This window comes from Odocoileus virginianus, chromosome 32, assembly GCF_023699985.2.
Source record: "Odocoileus virginianus isolate 20LAN1187 ecotype Illinois chromosome 32, Ovbor_1.2, whole genome shotgun sequence".
Lineage (NCBI taxonomy): Eukaryota > Metazoa > Chordata > Mammalia > Artiodactyla > Cervidae > Odocoileus > Odocoileus virginianus.
In genome coordinates, this window is record NC_069705.1 from 34742480 (window position 1) to 34759283 (window position 16804).

General features: G+C 42.1%; 1 protein-coding gene and 1 long non-coding RNA gene across 3 annotated transcripts in view; one reads left to right on the forward strand and one right to left on the reverse strand.

Moving 5' to 3' along the window:
* Window positions 1–1118: 1118 nt before the first annotated feature.
* Window positions 1119–11437, forward strand: AGA (aspartylglucosaminidase). Its single transcript, XM_020886781.2, has 9 exons — window positions 1119–1313; window positions 3111–3264; window positions 4635–4747; window positions 5716–5828; window positions 7268–7382; window positions 8006–8081; window positions 8895–9002; window positions 9737–9870; window positions 11188–11437. The coding sequence occupies exons 1-9, from the start codon at window positions 1187–1189 to the stop codon at window positions 11286–11288; spliced, it is 1041 nt and encodes a 346-aa protein (XP_020742440.1). The 5' UTR covers window positions 1119–1186; the 3' UTR covers window positions 11289–11437.
* Window positions 1908–16804, reverse strand: part of LOC139032615 (uncharacterized) — a 42100-nt gene continuing 27203 nt past the window's right edge. The window contains exons 7-8 of one of the 2 annotated variants that reach the window (XR_011485180.1): window positions 7661–9094; window positions 1908–4798 (exon numbers count right to left, since the gene is read on the reverse strand). This is a non-coding gene — a long non-coding RNA (uncharacterized lncRNA). Of the gene's footprint in view, window positions 4799–7370; window positions 9095–16804 lie in introns of those variants that run through there. The other variant, XR_011485179.1, reaches the window with a different exon arrangement.

The window sequence follows — 16804 nt, forward strand, 5'->3', positions numbered from 1 at the left end:
GTAGTATTGGCACTATTTCTAAAGAGCTCTATTTTAATTGGGTTAAAGGCAAACAGTAAATAAAGTATACTCACAGAAATATAGAAACTAGCTAACCAGTTTTTCAAGTTCGTATGACCTAGGATAATCTTCACAATAAAACCTAATTTAAGTTTGTTTACTTAATTAGAACAGGTCAATCTTTGAAGCTATTAGCATTAAACAAGAGTATTTTTAATTCTACCTCGGTTTACGAAGTCAAAGAAGCTCCTTCCCTCAGGTGCAGAATTTGTCAGCAAGAAACATAACTTAAAATGATTAGTTGTTTAATGTTTCATGAAATTTCCAAAAGCAAATCTAAATCTAATAGTTAAGAACAAGTAAATTAGATACACATAAATAAAAGGTTTTAAATGAACGCTCAAGGAGAATTGTTTTACAGTATGTCTACTTAAGAAATAGTTCCCAGAATCTTTAATGCGCTTCAGTTCATCTTTCAACAAGGTAAAGTCTCCATTCAGCCTATATTCAAACATTTATTAAGCACTTAATGTTCAGGCACAAGTAAAACACATTCAGAAATGAACGGAGGTAGCTTCTCGCCCTAGAGGAACAACAGAGCACACCTCAGCGAGCTGTAGAGATCGTTGTTAATTTCTGCTTCTCCAGTTTCTCCCATTTCTTTCAGCTCAGGGATTTATAACCAGAGGACGTCCTACAAAAACCGCAGCGGAGAGACGACTGCAGGTAGGGTGGGAGAAATCTAAAATAAACCTGGTTTATAGCCGAGCCGCCCCTAACACTCAATAACCATCCTCGTATCTGCGTTTAGGAACCGCAGCGAGCACACTGTAAATTTCACAAATTGACCAACTTCAACTAATGAAATCAAGTTTAAAAGCTCCCAGGATCGTGTAAGCCAAAGCCGAACAATGTCCTACTAATTTTTGGCTGAATAGTTTCCCAAAAAAAGAAAAAAAAAAAAAAATAGACCTCAGAAGGACGCTAGCACCAACCCACTGTGGTGACCTGAAAACTCCCATGGGGCCGCGGAAACCACGACTCGCGAGAATTGAGGGTCTGGGCCCGCGCCCCAAGGGAGTGGGGGGCGGGGCGATGGGCGGGGCGCCGGGACCACGAGTTCCGGGTTCACGGGCCGCGGGTCCGCGGCGGCCGTGACCTTTGGCGGCGGTCTGGGCGCGCAGCTATGGTGCGGAAGCCGGGTCTCTTCCTGCCGTTGCTGCTGCTGCTGCTCGGCCCAGCCCCGGCGCGCAGCATCGGCCAGCTGCCCTTGATCCTCAACACTTGGCCTTTCAGGAATGCAACCGTGGCAGGTGCGGGGCCGAGCCGGGGGCTGCGCTGCGCGAGCTCGCGGGGCGGGCGGGCCGCCGCTGGCCAGAGGCCGGGAGCAGGGGGCCGGGAGCCGGGAACCCGGAACCGGCCGACCTTCCGCAGCCGCCCCTCCGGCCTCTCCCGCACCCCCCTCCCCGCCGCAGTTGCATTTTAGGTCTGCAGCGGCGGGGTGACTCCTGTTCGGACGCCGATCACTATTTTCCACCCTGACCTACGGCACTTAAGGCTTCTGCTCAGAGTTCAGGGGCCCTCCTGCCCCTTCTTTCGCCTGTTATTGTCTTTTCGAAGCTTGTGTCTCCGGTCTTCCCCACCACCTCTGCTTTCTAACCCCTGACGTATCCGCAGTAACTCTCTACTTAAGCTGGGCAAACGACCAAGTTCCCAAATAAAACATCATCTGTTCACCTTTACTTTCTGTGCTACGTGCTGACATGCCGTATTTGTCACCAGAAATATGGGGTTCCAGTCTTGGTTATATATTATCATCATCCTCAGAGCTTCTCAAAAAATACACGTGCCTGGGCCCCACTTCTAGGTTTTCATTCCACTGCTTGAACCGAAACTCACCCCCCCCCCCCCCCCAGCTGCTTAAGTGATGTTGATTTGCAGCCAGCTGGGACTGAGAATGACTAAACATATATCACCTCCTCTAGGAAGTCTGTCCTCGTTTAGCACCCTCAGACCCAGTCTGATTCAGGTGCCTGTCTTAGGTGCTTTGGTAACATCCTGTACCTATCATGGTTCTGTCATTTTCTTACTGTGTTCCATTCATTTCAACTCGTACTGCCCCAGGAGTTTCTTCTTCTACTCCTCTCCCCGATTTGAGGCTACTAATAGAATTTTCTGGTGCTGAACTAGCTTTAGCATTTGATGGCGTTAAGTTTGTATGTTACAGGCAGTGCGTATGATTCAGAGAATGCGTAAACAGGCTGCGGGAAATTCTCAGTGACAAGGAGACAGAAAAGAAAGTTCAGAGCCCCAGGCAGGAGACACTTCTCTGTGTTGCCTGAATTCAAGAGGAAAACTTCTCTAAATGTACTTTGAAGCCTGTTCTTCCAGTAGTAATACTTAAATTATTTACAAATAGTAGCACCAACCCGTCAAGGAATTCTGTTTTTATTAGTAAAGAAGTTGACTACTGAAGACCTTTTTTCTGCCTCCCTTTTTCCATGTGTGGGGCTCTGGAGAACATAGTTTAGTGTTAAAAGCATGGCCACTGGAACCAAAATAAGATTTTTTCTACATCATCAGATTATTTAAAATAGACCTAATATTTTAAATAAAAATATACCTACTGAAGTAGCCTCTATCGCAGCAAGTGTCCATAACAGTACCATAACAGCAGATAATTCCAATGTGGGCTCAGGTGGATTAATTCATTAATTCAAGTACTGTGTAATTAATATCCCCATTTTAAATAACAGGAAACCGATCCGGAGAGGTTAAGTTATTAGCTCAGGGTCACACAACCCAGAATTATATAAGTATTCTTTTTTCACACACGTAGTAGAAATGGGTACTAATAAGTGAAAAAACCCTCACTTTGCATCAATAGCCGAAGCCTTTGGATTCTTCATGGTAAGAACTGTCTTATATAATTCTGTCTATATCATTATAACTTATTTGTAGCACTTGATAAACAAAAATTTCAACTTAACTGGAGTAAATGTGCAAACAATTTTTAAAATATGCGTTTTCGTGCCATTTTTGGTCTGTTGCCTTTGGCATGGAAAAGGAAATCGGTATCTACACAAGCACTGTTGGGATTTGATCCCCAGCGTGGAAGACATTGGCGGCCGGAGGGTCGGCCCTGGACGCGGTTGAGAGCGGCTGCGCGACCTGCGAGCAGCAGCAATGCGACGGCAGCGTGGGCTTCGGGGGCAGCCCGGACGAGTCGGCGGAGACCACGCTGGACGCCATGATCATGGACGGGTAGGGGCGCCCCGCACGGCCCCGTGCGCTCTGCGGCCTTGCTGCAGGCGGAGTCACACGTGCAGTTGGTCAGTCTTCTACCCCGGAGAAGGCAGTGGTACCCAACTCCAGTGCTCTTGCCTGGAAAATCCATGGACGGAGGAGACTGGTAGGATGCAGTCCATGGGGTTGCGAAGAGTCGGACACGACTGAGCGACTTCACTTTCACTTTTCACTTTCATGCATTGAAGAAGGAAATGGCAACCTACTCCAGTGTTCTTGCCTGGAGAATCCCACGGACAGCGGAGCCGGGTGGGCCACCGTCTCTGGGGTCGCAGAGAGTCGGACACGACTGAAGCGACTTAGCAGCAGCAGCAGTCTTATACCCAGAGCAAGATGCACAAATATATACGGTGTTTATTCTTTTTTTAGTTTTTGTATTGGCGTGTTGTTGATGTGCAGGGTAGTGTTAGTTTCAGGTGTGCCGCAGAGCGAGTCAGTTACACACATTCCTTTGTATTCTTTTCCCATTTAGGCCATTGCCGACTAGGAGTAGAGTTCCCTGTGCTAGACAGGAGGCCCTTGCTGTTTATTTTATATCTAGTAGCATGTATATGTCAGTCTCATCTCCCAATTTATCCCTCCCCCACAATGTATAAGTTTTGATATATTTTGATGTAACCCATACTCAGTATCTTGTAACAACCTGTAATGGAAAAGAATCCACATCACTTTGCTGTAGACCTGAAACTAATGCAACGCTGTAAATTAACTACACCTCAATTTAAAAAATTTTTGGAAAAGAAAAATCATTATCATAAGAGAAATATCGCATGGAGGTAGATGGTCTCCTTAGAGCAGAGAGAACCTTAACATACAAAAACGTGTACCTGGAAACCATTGTTTACCTGCCAGCCACGAACCCTGTGGTTTGCCTCACTGGAAGACTTAAAGGCCTTTTCAAAAGCCAGAGCGGTGGAAAACTGAGAAGGCCAGTGCTTTGGGAGTATGGCTAGTTGATTTTCTGGGTTTTTTTCCTTAAATGTCGGAATGTGGGAATTGTATGAACTTTTGAACGTGTTGTCACTTCTGTGGTAAGACGGTGGAGTTTAATCCTACAAAACACTATGAAAGTGAAAGAAAGAAAGTGAAGTCGGGCTCAGTCATGTCTGACTCTTTGCAACCCCATGGACTGTAGCCTACCAGGCTTCTCCGTCCATGGGATTTCCAGGCAAGAGTACTGGAGTGGGGTGCCATTGCCTTCTCCAGGGGATCTTCCCGACCCGGGGATTGAACTCCGGTCTCCCGCATTATAGGCAGACGCTTTGAAGTAAAAAACTTGTGAACATATAAATTACCTGAATTAATCTTACCGCACTTGTTTCTGGCAGCACTACCATGAATGTGGGAGCAGTGGGAGATCTCAGACGAATTAAAAACGCCATTGGCGTGGCCCGCAAAGTTCTGGAACACACGACACACACGCTGTTAGCAGGAGAGGCAGGTATGTTCCAGCTGTGTTCCGTTACGTTGTCTCTTGGCTCTGGTCTTCACTCTGAAAGCAGGGCTCAGTATAAAACAGTGCATAAAAGCAGACCTAAGTTCAAAGTCCAGCTGTTTTACATAACATCTGTTTAACTTTGGATAAGTTACTTCTAAATCGTACTTTCTTCACTTTTAATGGAGGATTTTTAATTTTTTTTATTTTTTGACTATGGTAGTTTTATCTTTTTTTTCCATTTATTTTTATTATTATTTAGAAATCAGTGTATTAATAAATGAGTAACTACTGGAGGGGAACAAGGGTTCAGCATCGTTTCCCTTCTTGCGGTACGTTTTTATGGGCATGAGACCTGAGAGACATGATGACAGAAGGTGGGAACAGGAGTTTTGCTCCAACAGTGGTACTTCTTTGAACACCTTCCTAGGTATATACTAAAAATCATGCCGTGATCTATAATCAAAAATCACATTTGCTACATCGTTTAATGATGTGAACAACTCCAGGAGGCATCCTTCAGTTTTGCTGGCGTCCAGAATGGAAAGCTACCAGACAAAGCCAGGAGCTGTTACTCCTTTGTGGAATCAGTGGTGCCTTTGTTGGGTGTCTCAGCATTTCTTTACACGCCAGGCACTGCACCCCAGTTAGAGCCACAGAGTCACTGTTGTTCCAGGGTGTCCCTTTCTTTTCGTAAAGCAGAAGGAGAGAGATCTGGAGGGAAAGGGGAACTGTCCTCACACACATCACCAGGGTGTCAGTAGATGAGCGTCAGGAAGGACGTAGGAAGTGGAGACCTGGAAACCGATGCCCACAGCACTCCTCGCATCTGAGTCCTCCCTGGGCCATCTGTGTTTCCTCCCTGGATTGTTGTGCTCCAGGAGGAAGACAGCTGACCCACAGCACTTCCTGTACATACATTTTATTTAAAAGAAGACATTTAACTCATTTACATTTTTGTTCCCAATCTCCAGCCACCAAGTTTGCCGAAAGCATGGGCTTTATCAATGAGGATTTATCCACCAACGTTTCTCAGGCTCTTCATTCAGATTGGCTTGCTCGGAATTGCCAACCAAATTACTGGAAGGTATGTATGCATGATTTTTTAAAGTAAGTTATTTGAATATACTGAGTGACAGTGCTTCCGCTCTCAGTCATCCACCTGTTGCCTGCAGTGTGAGTTAGCACCCCTGGTTGCTCATTGGAACCAAAGACTGGAGTCAGCTCTGGGCACAGGTGGTCTCGAAAGCTCCCTAGCCGCATCCGATCCACATCCCCGTTGGGGAGCTCCTGGCCCCTGGCAGTGGCTTCAGACTTAAAAGGTTTCTGGGGTAAGGGGCTGCCTCACTGCAGCCACTCTCTGTTTCTTTGTAGCAAAAGGTTCCATGTGTTAAAAACCCAAAGTTTGGAAACCATTCATTTAAGGTATTTATTAACAGTTTATCTATAGGAAGTATATGCTATATTTTGCCCTTATTCACCTTGAAGATTTATACTATTAGGTGTCTGTTACTAGAAAGATAATTTGTCTTTAAATCAGTGAGAAAGCAAAGTGTTAATCCTCGGTCGTGTCCGACTCCTAGTGACCCCATGGATTGTAGCCCGCCGGGCTCCTCATCCATGCGGTTCTCCAGGTGGAGTGGAGCCATTCCCTTCTGTAGGGCATCTTCCCAACCTAGTGATTGAACTTGGGTTTCCTGCATTGCAGGTGGACTGTTTACGATCTGAACCACCAGGACGTTAGCCTAAATCGGATATTCTTTCCCAGTAGAGTCCTTCTCTGGAGTACCTTGATCTCTCGTTCACTTCTTCACCAAATCCTAATTGCCTTTGAGTAACCAGGGAGTCTCTTGAAAGGGGCCACTGCTTGACACCAGGTCATGGGAGGCACCCTGTGCACAAATGGATAAGACATGAGTTGTAGGCTTCTTGCTTTAATATTAATCCAGGTCCACAAGCTGAATTTATGAATTTGGATTATTTTCTTGAGCCTCTAAGATTCGTAAAAGAATCTGAGAGTACAACTTAGAATATGCTCACATGAACTTAGCTTTGAAAATTGGAAGGTTTTCAAATAGATTTTGCTTTAAATCTCAGAGTAACTCTTCTTTGGCCAGGGAACAGATTCTAAAATTGAAAAAATCAGGTTGTATATCTGATTTCTTTGAATCCAAAAAAAAAAAGAAAATCTAATCTTAAAAATCATATCTAATCTAAAAAAGAAAATCTTTATTTATATTTGCCATTGTACTGAGAAATTTTGGCATACACAGAGAAAAAATGGGGATCTTTTCCAGATATTATAGCTGTCTAGCCCATATTGGGTGATTTGGAGATTTGACTAGGTATTTAGCAAAATAACATCCATCTGTTCACATAAGACTTAGCTAACCTTTGGCTTTTAATTCTTACCTTTCAGTTACCAGATGTCCTTTTGGTTTCTTGCTAATGTTTAGTGATTGTACATAACCACTTGCTGATTTCTAAAATCACCCTTTCTAAAAAAATAAAACTTATTATTTACAGAATGTTATACCAGATTCTTCAAAATACTGTGGACCCTACAAACCACCTGCTATCTTAAAACGAGATGGTATCACCTACGAAGATACAGCACACAGTTACAGTCATGATACTATTGGTAATTTGTCTTCACTACAGTTTTTATGGTTATAGTCAGTTATTTTTAATTGGTTCCTTGTAGTTTTAAATTTCTTTATTCTTATTCATGAACCAGGTGATTTTGATTAATTGCAAATTAAGGAAAAAAATACATATACACATATGCATACACACATTCTTTTCATATCATCTGTATACATTTTGGTCAGTTACCTTATACAAAAATCTAATGATCATTTACTTGATGATTTTTAAATCTTTGTTTGGTATTTAGTGCTTTAATAATTTTATGTTTACCATATTCAAATGATCTTTCCAGTCATTTCCGGTAATGTTGGAAGTTTCCATTCGTCTCCAGCAGTGATTCTCTTTGGCATAACTGTTGAAGAGACACTGAAAAGTGAGCAGTCTGAAGTGAGGAAATGGGATGCCTACAAAATGATGCCATGAAACCAGGCCATTAAAACACACAGATTATATACCACTGGTGTAATTTTCAGAATCCCCAAGATACCTGCTGTTTTCTACCTGAAATTAATGGAAGAGGATGTTTATATTGCCAATTGCTCAATTATTTGGTTTTATTTGAGGTACACTGTAGAGGTGATACCTACAACGATACATTCTTTTTTAAATTTCTAGGCATGATCGTCATCCATAAGATGGGAAATATTGCTGCTGGTACATCTACAAATGGTATAAAATTCAAAATACCTGGGTTAGTGTTTTAAAAGAACAGATCTCGAATATATGTATTGAGTGTCGGCCAATATGTCCTAGGTGCCTTGGGGGATGAAGAGTGTTAAGAGCAGAGCCCTGCCCTCACAGCTGAGTTTGCTGTGAAAGAAGATACACGAGTGGCTGCTAAGTGCAAAGGAGAAGGGGTCTCAGCCAGGGCTGCAGAGTTCAGGGGTGATCAGACTAGGCTGGGATAGTCGGGGAGGCCAGAGAGAGAGGCCGGGCACTGACCCCGAGCCTGAGCCAGGGAACGGGGACGTCCGGGCCAAGGCCCGAGCTGACCCGAGCCAGTACACGCCCAGGTGCAGGGCTCAGGATGGCCGGAGCAAAACTGCACATCGGTCATGTGCAGGGAAGGAAGACCAGAGCCAGACTTCAAGCGGTCTTCAAAGATTCCTGGGCTTTTATCTGAAAGTAGCAGAAAAGCATGGAAGGTTTATTGTTAACGCAAGGAAGAGCTTGCTGAAATGCTGGCATGTGAGCGGGAAAGCAGGAACAGATTGTAGGTGAGGAAAGGCAGTTGGGACCTGTTGAGACGACGCAGGGTAGAGGTGGTGGGACAGGCGCCGTGACCCTGTGCGGGCCCCCTCCGTGTGACGGGCTGCTGTCTGATCCCCGTGTAAGGAGTGCAGGGTTGTGAAAACCCAGTAGAAAAACTAAGGAAAATCTTGCTTGTCTGTATTCTGATGAAGAATTTACTTGAAGTGATAGTCAGTGACTAAGCAGAAACATCTAAGAGAGTTTTCTGCACTTGCCTTCCTGCCCTGAATGACCATGCTGTGCCCTCCCAAAGCCGAATAGGAGACTCACCAATACCTGGGTCTGGGGCCTACGCCGACGACATGGTGGGGGCGGCCGCAGCCACGGGCGACGGGGACATCCTGATGCGCTTCGTCCCAAGGTGTGTCCTCCTCCATCTGTGACTGCAGAGAGTTGGGTGGCAATGCCATCTGTCAGCATAGAACCTAATCGTCTGTGCCACGTGACCCGAACCTGTGTGTGGCAGAACCTTTTAGAAACCCTGCTTACCAACTCTTCACTCTATCACTTACAGTCATAATCATTCAGATGAAGCGTAATCATTCAAATGAAGCAATCATAGTCCTCTGAAATGGAATAGTACCTCTCACTGTGCTGCACAGTTGAGAATACTTAGGATCTATTTAAATAAAGTGTAAGGCCACTGAGAAAACGTGAAAACTGACAACAAAAGTAGAAAATGGAGTCACTACACACCACTATTGACGGAAAGATAACCCTCACACTTAGGTGTTTTGTTCATGCCTAGTATTCCTCCCCGTTGTCAGTAGCCTTGTTTCTTATTTAAAGAAATTATACTCTATACTTTCTGACTTTAGGCTGTTATTACTAAATAACAGTTATTCAGCCAAAGCCAAATACATTACTTCTTATCTGAAATGAGTGGGTGGGTGAGCTGAAAAGACAGAAATGGTATCAAGATTACTTCTTTTTCTGTTGATATTGCCACAGAAGTTAGGGGCCTCTGTTCACCTGTCTGCACTGTATTATATCAAATGTGACAGTTTTGTTGGTTTTACACATAGAAACTCAAGTAATCAAACTGTGGAGTTTGCTTTTTCTGTGATACTAAAGTTTTGCCTCTGTTTAAATCAGCTATCAAGCTGTAGAATATATGAGAAGAGGAGAAAATCCAACCACAGCATGTGAAAAAGTGATCTCAAGAATCCAGAAGTATTTTCCCAACTTCTTTGGGGCTGTGATATGTGCCAACGTGACCGGAAGTTATGGTGGGTTTGATCTGAAATTCATATTTGTGTGGGCCTGCAAATGTTGATGAGGACAGAGACTTTTAGATGCTGTGAGGAAGTTTAGTCGTCTGCAGCAGAAGCCGGGCCATGCTGAGTAGAGGTTCACTGCTGATGAGTCACGACCCCCAAAGGGTTAAAAATGCACCTGTTGACTGGCAGTGGTTAGGATCCAGTCTTTGGCTTTTAGCTCTTAGCCTTGACATCTGTCCAAAGGAAGGTTTAGCTTCAGCTCAAGTGCATGCTGAGATGAGCTAATCTAGTCAAATGCCTTTATTTGTTAGAAGTAGGTAGGGATAAATGATCTTCCCTGCTTGTTTTCCGTTCATTATTTAAAGGCCTCAGTCATTTAGATCTCAGGGTTCCGAGGTACAAAATGTATTACCAATTAGTAAACTAAAGGCATTAGCAGAATTATTTTTGCACTGTATTTGAGGCATATCGTTTGCTTCATTTACTTTCCATGTGAACCTATCAGTTTCAAAGCACTTCAAGATCAACCACGGCCGCTCCTCATTAGCGAGATTTCAGATGGGGAAGATACACGGCCTACTGATCAATACAACTTATTAGGTTAGACTGCTTATTATTGTGCTTTGATCTCTTACTTCCCACAGTTCAGTATTTGAAAACTTGGTGGAGGAATTCCTTATGCTTTTTTTAAGTACTAAAATGCAAAAGTCAATATAAGTTATGGGGGAAAAGGCTTTATGTCTAAAATAAGTCCATTTCATCGATTCCCTCTTAGGAAATAAACCTTAGAAAGCTCAAAGTTGCATTTAACAGGATGTAAAAATGATAATTATATAATTGTAGATGAATTTAAAATTGACCAGCTTCTTATGCTGAAAAGTATTAAAAGGATGCCCTCCAGGTGTCTGAGCCGGGGAAGAAGTCACTGTTGTCTGACAGAGACCATCTTGACAAGCTAGCCTCCCCACCCACGGGCATAGAAGAGTAGAAACGAACAGGGAGCCTGGGGAGGGGAGGCTTATGGATGGATACAGGGAATGGCCCAGTGACTAGGAAATGTACCTGAAAATTTTCTTCTGCTAAAAAAGGGTATGAAAACTTTAAAATAATGGGAGCAATGACTGCGTATGGATAGGAGCAGAACCTCAGCCCACATTGTGAGGTCTCTTGGGTGGTCAGCGGATGGGCACTAGGGTGGACACGCACACTGCTATGGCCTGCCTGGACGGAAGGTCCACCATGGCCAGTGTCTGGAGCGGTGTCTACTGGTTGTAAATACGTGCATTCTACATTTAACCAAACGGCTTTCTCTCTTCTTGGCCCCAGGTGCTGCTTGCAATAAACTTTCAACATTTACTCAGTTTCATTTCATGGTTTATAATCCTCTGAAAAGTGAGCCAACTGAGGAAAAAGTAGACTGCATCTAATCCATCTTTTCTGTCAGCATCTATATTTAAAGAAGAAACAGAAGCTGAAAAGGCTACTCACTGTCATCGAATAATGTGCCTCATGTATTCTAAACTCTGTAAAATAAGCACAAAAATAAAGTTTATGCTGAAACAGCATTTTCACTTTCTATATGTGAAAAAAATTTTTTGTTTTTACTTAAGTTTTATATACCCCTGAAAATGAATATATATGTGTGTATTTTGTATATGTTTAATTTTAAGTGATCTCTGGATTTCTGCTCAGTGTTTCAAGAAATTTCTACTTTGGGGATTTATTTCCATAGTAATATCGTAAAGGCACAAAACGTAATCTGTATTTGGATACTTAAATAGGGAGAGCAGCCAAGATATTTAGACCCAAAGGAAAAGTAATGATGAGTCCCACCATGATATGCTCTAATTGAATTTCAGTACCTTTCCAGTAGTATGTCTCTTAATGACTTATTATCAGTTGTACATAATATGGCCTCCTAGCCTGAAGAGGAAAGAATGCTGTTAATATTAAAGGTGCATTGTGTTTTGCACGTGTTAGAAAATGTGGGCATCTTCTGGGGAGCAGCTCTGTTGGTTCTCTTGTACTTTTTCCTCTAATGGAGCTCTCAACCTGTGAAGGTTTGTTAGCCACAAAAATCTCTAAACTTTTAGCTACAAGCATTTACTACTGATAATTTCATCTGCAAGTTGATTTAGGGAACTTGATGTGTACTGTGGTTATATGACTGTCCTGTGCAGAGGCTAGCAATGAGTCAGTGGCTCTTGTCCGCCCTGTTTCCTGAGCGCTCCGTCAGCAGTCTAGACAGCCCTTCTGAACTATGCATGTGTGTGCTCGCTATCATTTCTGCCGTCATGACCTTGTACATCAGGAGTCATTAATAAAGCTGTATGTACAATATTGTCCCCACCTTCAGTGTATCTGCTCTTTTACCTACACTTATCTTAATATTTCATGGTCTTTGTAAGTTAGGGCTGGAAAGCTATAGTTTTGAGAATGCTCTCAGGTCACCTGTGCTCAGACCTCACCACGTATCATGACTGGGGTGCCTCCTCACAGACACCCTCCTCTCTGGCCCATCTAGTTGGTCTTCACAAAGAGGTATGTGAAAGCTGGACTCAGCAGCTGCTGGTGGAGGCCTGAAAACCAGTAAGGAAATAATCCTGCAGCCTCACACCCAGAGCAGCAGGGAAAATCTTACTTTTGTGGGTTCCCATGAGGTGTGATGACTTGCTGAAATCTCATACTGGGCCTTGGAACAGGGAGAAAGAAGCCAGATTGAAACTCAGAGTATATTCATTTATATCAAGGTGAAATGCCTGTGTTTCTTGTTTGCTGTCTGTTAATATGTTAGGCAACCATGTACCACCAGAAAAATAAATTTGAAAATCTTCACAAGCTGTCACTCCCTAGCAAATTAGTTGGTCCTGATTTACTCTTGTAGAACTCCGACCTGTAGTTGTTAGACATGTATATGTACACTATATGCACATAAAAAGGGGTCTACTTCTAATACCAGCATTCAAATGATTCCTTTTGGTTTCAAAAGGCAAATAATAAGCATAAGACATTTTTAATTGAGATATCATACATAGACTGTAACATACTTTTAAAGCTCATAATTTTTAATAGTTGGAAGTTCTTTTTCAGTTCAATCACTCAGTCGTGTCCAACTCTTTGTGACCCCATGAACTGCAGCACGCCAGGCCTCCCTGTCCATCACCAACTCCCGGAGTTCCCCCAAACCCATGTCCATCGAGTCAGTGATGCCATCCAACCATCTCATCCTCTGTCGTCCCCTTCTCCTCCTGCCCTCAATCTTTCCCTGCATCAGGGTCTTTTCAAATGAGTCAGCTCTTCGCAGTAGGTGGCCAAAGTATTGAAGTTTCAGTTTCAGCATCAGTCCTTCCAATGAACACCTGGGACTGATCTTTAGGATGGACGGGTTGGATCTCCTTGCAGTCCAAGGGACTCTCAAGAGTCCTCTCCAACACCACAGTTCAAAAGCAGAAATTCTTTTTATTAAAATGTCATTACATCTGATACTTGGTGACTGAATTTGGAGCTGAGGACATAATTGAACTCAGTATCTTAATAGTTTAATTATCTTCATTTGAATAAAAACTGATGACATATCTTAATCAGATGCTAATTATGAAAACAGATTAAGACCTATTTATGTCATTTTATTGGTCTTCTTTAAAAAGATTCCTAGACCTTTAAAAGTGCTTCTAAAAAGACACTTAAAATTTTTGCTTGTTTTCTTGAGTATTATGCTATTTATGTGTATATATTTGACCCTTAGGAAGTTAAAAAGATGACAAGGCCCATGAAAATTGCATGTCTACGAATTGCCTGTGCCCCATAGGTGCTATAAGATAAATCTTTTCTTACACAATCCAGGGTCAGCCAGTAAAGAAGTACCGTTATTTCAGTATTTGAAAAAGCATAGCCACTTGAAGGATAAAATCACTGCCACATTCAACTTGGATATAATGGGGAAAGTTAAAGCTGCCATTATCAACCTATTTGTGTCCGAGTTAAAGGGACAGGAAGTCATCCAGTTCTAATGCCTGGGCAGTGCACTAAAGCATTGGTCAGCTGATTCAAACGTGTGATCTTTCTATGCTGTGCATTAGATGTAGTTGTTCATGTATTCTCTTTAATTAAAATTTGGTTTCTAGAATGTGGATGGCAACATATGATGAGAAATCAGACATTACAGTAGATGTGGAAAAACAAAGTTCCTTTCAATTGCTAGCAATCTGTCTCCATTTCTCTCTAACTTGTGCAAAATCCTTAAACACCATAAATGTCAAAAGACTTCTTTCCATTCCTAAATAAAACCAGTGTCACTCGTCTTGCTCTCTTGTTCCATTTACTGTAATAAAGGCTGATTAAAAATTAAACCAGAGTTCAGAATAAAAGCAATGTCAGACAATGATTCTAATGATGCTAAAGCAGTGTTGTATTGGAGACCATTTTACCAGGAAGCCAAACCAACGCCATCAGCAGTATCTGGGAACTAATTAAAAATGCAGGTTCTCAGACCCCACCCCAGGCCTACGGATTCAGAATCCACATTCTCTCAAGACCTTTACTGACTCATATCAATTTAAAATTTAGCACTGCTGAGCCAGAGGATGCCAAGTTTCCTCCCGGAGGAGTTAGCCTCATGAATCAGAAAGAACACGACACGGGTTTGATAGCCCTAAATGGGAAAACAACAACAAAACAGATTTTTTTTCTGCCGCCACATTATCTACTGGAGAAATTCCCTGATGAGTCTTTTTCCACATCTGTCAAATTACGTCTATCAGTACATGTGCTGTTCATAAATTATGACGCACCTACCACAGTGTCTGGCATACAACAGAATTGGAACATCTTTTCATTCCTGGCCCTTGCCCACTCTCTCCAGCAGCACCAATATCCTGTGATTCTATGGATCTCAATTCCTGTCACAGACCTCATTTCCTGCTGCCACCGCCCCCAACTAAAGAAAATAAACATAAATGATCAAATCCTGCAAAAGTAACATCATATACTAAGAACTAAATAATTATCAGTGGCAGCAAATGGAGTTACTCCAAGCTTTTTTATGCAATATCCCTCATAAATAAACTGGAGTCCTCCTCTACTAGAGTCAGTTAGACTAGAAACAATCAAGCTAACGTTTCTGTTTTTCAAATTATCAAAATGTTGCTGTTGCTTGGGGGCAAGACGTGAAGATCCTTGGAATGTTGTCTCAAAACAGGGTGATTGTCAACCCAATTACCTATTAAGTGCTTTCCATCTTTCAAAGTAACCCTGAAGAAATCTGTTTTTTCTAAAGAGTTATTAGGGGAGAGAAATGTCTCCCAAGATATCTTTTTAAATGCTGTTCCATTGTATTTTGAAGTGATATGTTTTGTCTTTTACCGAATAGGTTATTATTCAGAAATGCTCACTTATCTTTACACTCTTCATTTTGAATTCAACTACACTGTGACTTTTTGGTAAATCTTTTATGAACAAGGTCTCCAGTGGGTCCTCCTTAATTGGTTAAGGATTATCAGCCGAGAACACTGTCAAAACTCTAGACAGTATTTCTTTTAAAAAATCATGCACAAAACTTTTCCTGGGATAAGTTGTCTGGATGCAGATAAAAACAAACCGTGCTCTTGTGCCCACAAATATTATTTGAACCAGGCTTGTCAAAACATGGAAGGCTTTCAAGTGCTCCATTAGCAGTCGTATTCTTGAACAGCTTTGCTTTTTAAAACTGAATAATTTGTGTTATGATTCTGACAAAACTGGTTGAAAGAAGGAAGGGGATTGGAGGACTTCGCTTGTAAAATATTCTTGTAGCTCTTCTTTCATGGTAGACCAACAGAAGGCATCAAACAAAAGCCCCGTAGGGTTTCCTTCTATCGCCTTCAGATCTAGACAATTCATTTCCATTCCATTAGCCAGTGAGAAGGAATAAACGAAGACACACACAGAGGCCACCTCCTCCTCCTCTTCCCATTGGGTTATTGTCGACCCCGGAAGAATCTATGCTTGAGTAAGTATGGGCCCAGTTCAAAATCTTCCCTCACCTTCTTCCTTTCTTTCTTACTCAAACTTTGTGAACATCTTCCCAATCCTTTCCCTGTTCATATCACAACATACACAAATGTCTCACAGGCTTTCCTGTGTACATCTTTGCACTGCTAAGATGACTATTACCATATTTGCAATTAAATGTATCAATATTTCTAAATACTGTATGCAACTTAAAAGTGGTACTACAGTCAATGTTAGTAAGTTTAATTCTAAATTTTCTATGCTAATATACTTATGCATTAGATGAGCTATTTCACTCACAGCTCTTTTTAAATCCCTTTAAAATAAAACTGACATTCAAAACCAAGATTAAACTAAAAATTAAAATGGGCAGTTTTCTGCCTGACATTGTAAGAATGAATTCAGGGAAACAAGCTGATTCTAACATCACTATACATTGAACATCATTAAGAAGATAAAGTTCCTGCCAAGGTGAATCTAATACTACATCAGCAAATTTTTGATTATTATTTTTGGTCTACATTCTATTGGGTATAACTTCCATCTGCTATTAGGAGACATATAAAATTTTTACCAGCTTTGAGAAGTTCTTTTGCCTTGGCATAATTGACAATCAAAACTAAACTAAATTTTATTAGTCTTTAAGCTGTATTATACCTTATCTTGACTTTGCAGTGAATTTCAAGATGTCCTGTGCACTGTTTTTAGATTTTAGAAAACCCTTCCACTGCCATTTGTATATTCAGGAAGTTCATTCATACCAGCATATCCGGAGTTGAGTTTTCCCAAAACCTGCTTTTACTCGAGCTATGCCCTGTCAGCAGTTAATAGGAAGGGCTTTCCCACACTCTTTGGCATCAGAGAGAACCCTTCTGGGGGCTGGGACTGGAGCCATCCACCCGACACACGGGCTTCCCCAGGGGCCCTTCTCCTCTTCTGAGATTCTGATCTACTT

Excerpts from the sequence above, each read along its gene's own strand:
- AGA (XM_020886781.2), top strand. The coding sequence starts at position 1,187 with ATGGTGCGGAAGCCGGGTCTCTTCCTGCCGTTGCTGCTGCTGCTGCTC. Across the intron at positions 1,314-3,110 it reads CAGGAATGCAACCGTGGCAG|CGTGGAAGACATTGGCGGCC; the intron begins GTGCGGGGCCGA and ends TTTGATCCCCAG. Across the intron at positions 8,082-8,894 it reads ATAAAATTCAAAATACCTGG|CCGAATAGGAGACTCACCAA; the intron begins GTTAGTGTTTTA and ends GCCCTCCCAAAG.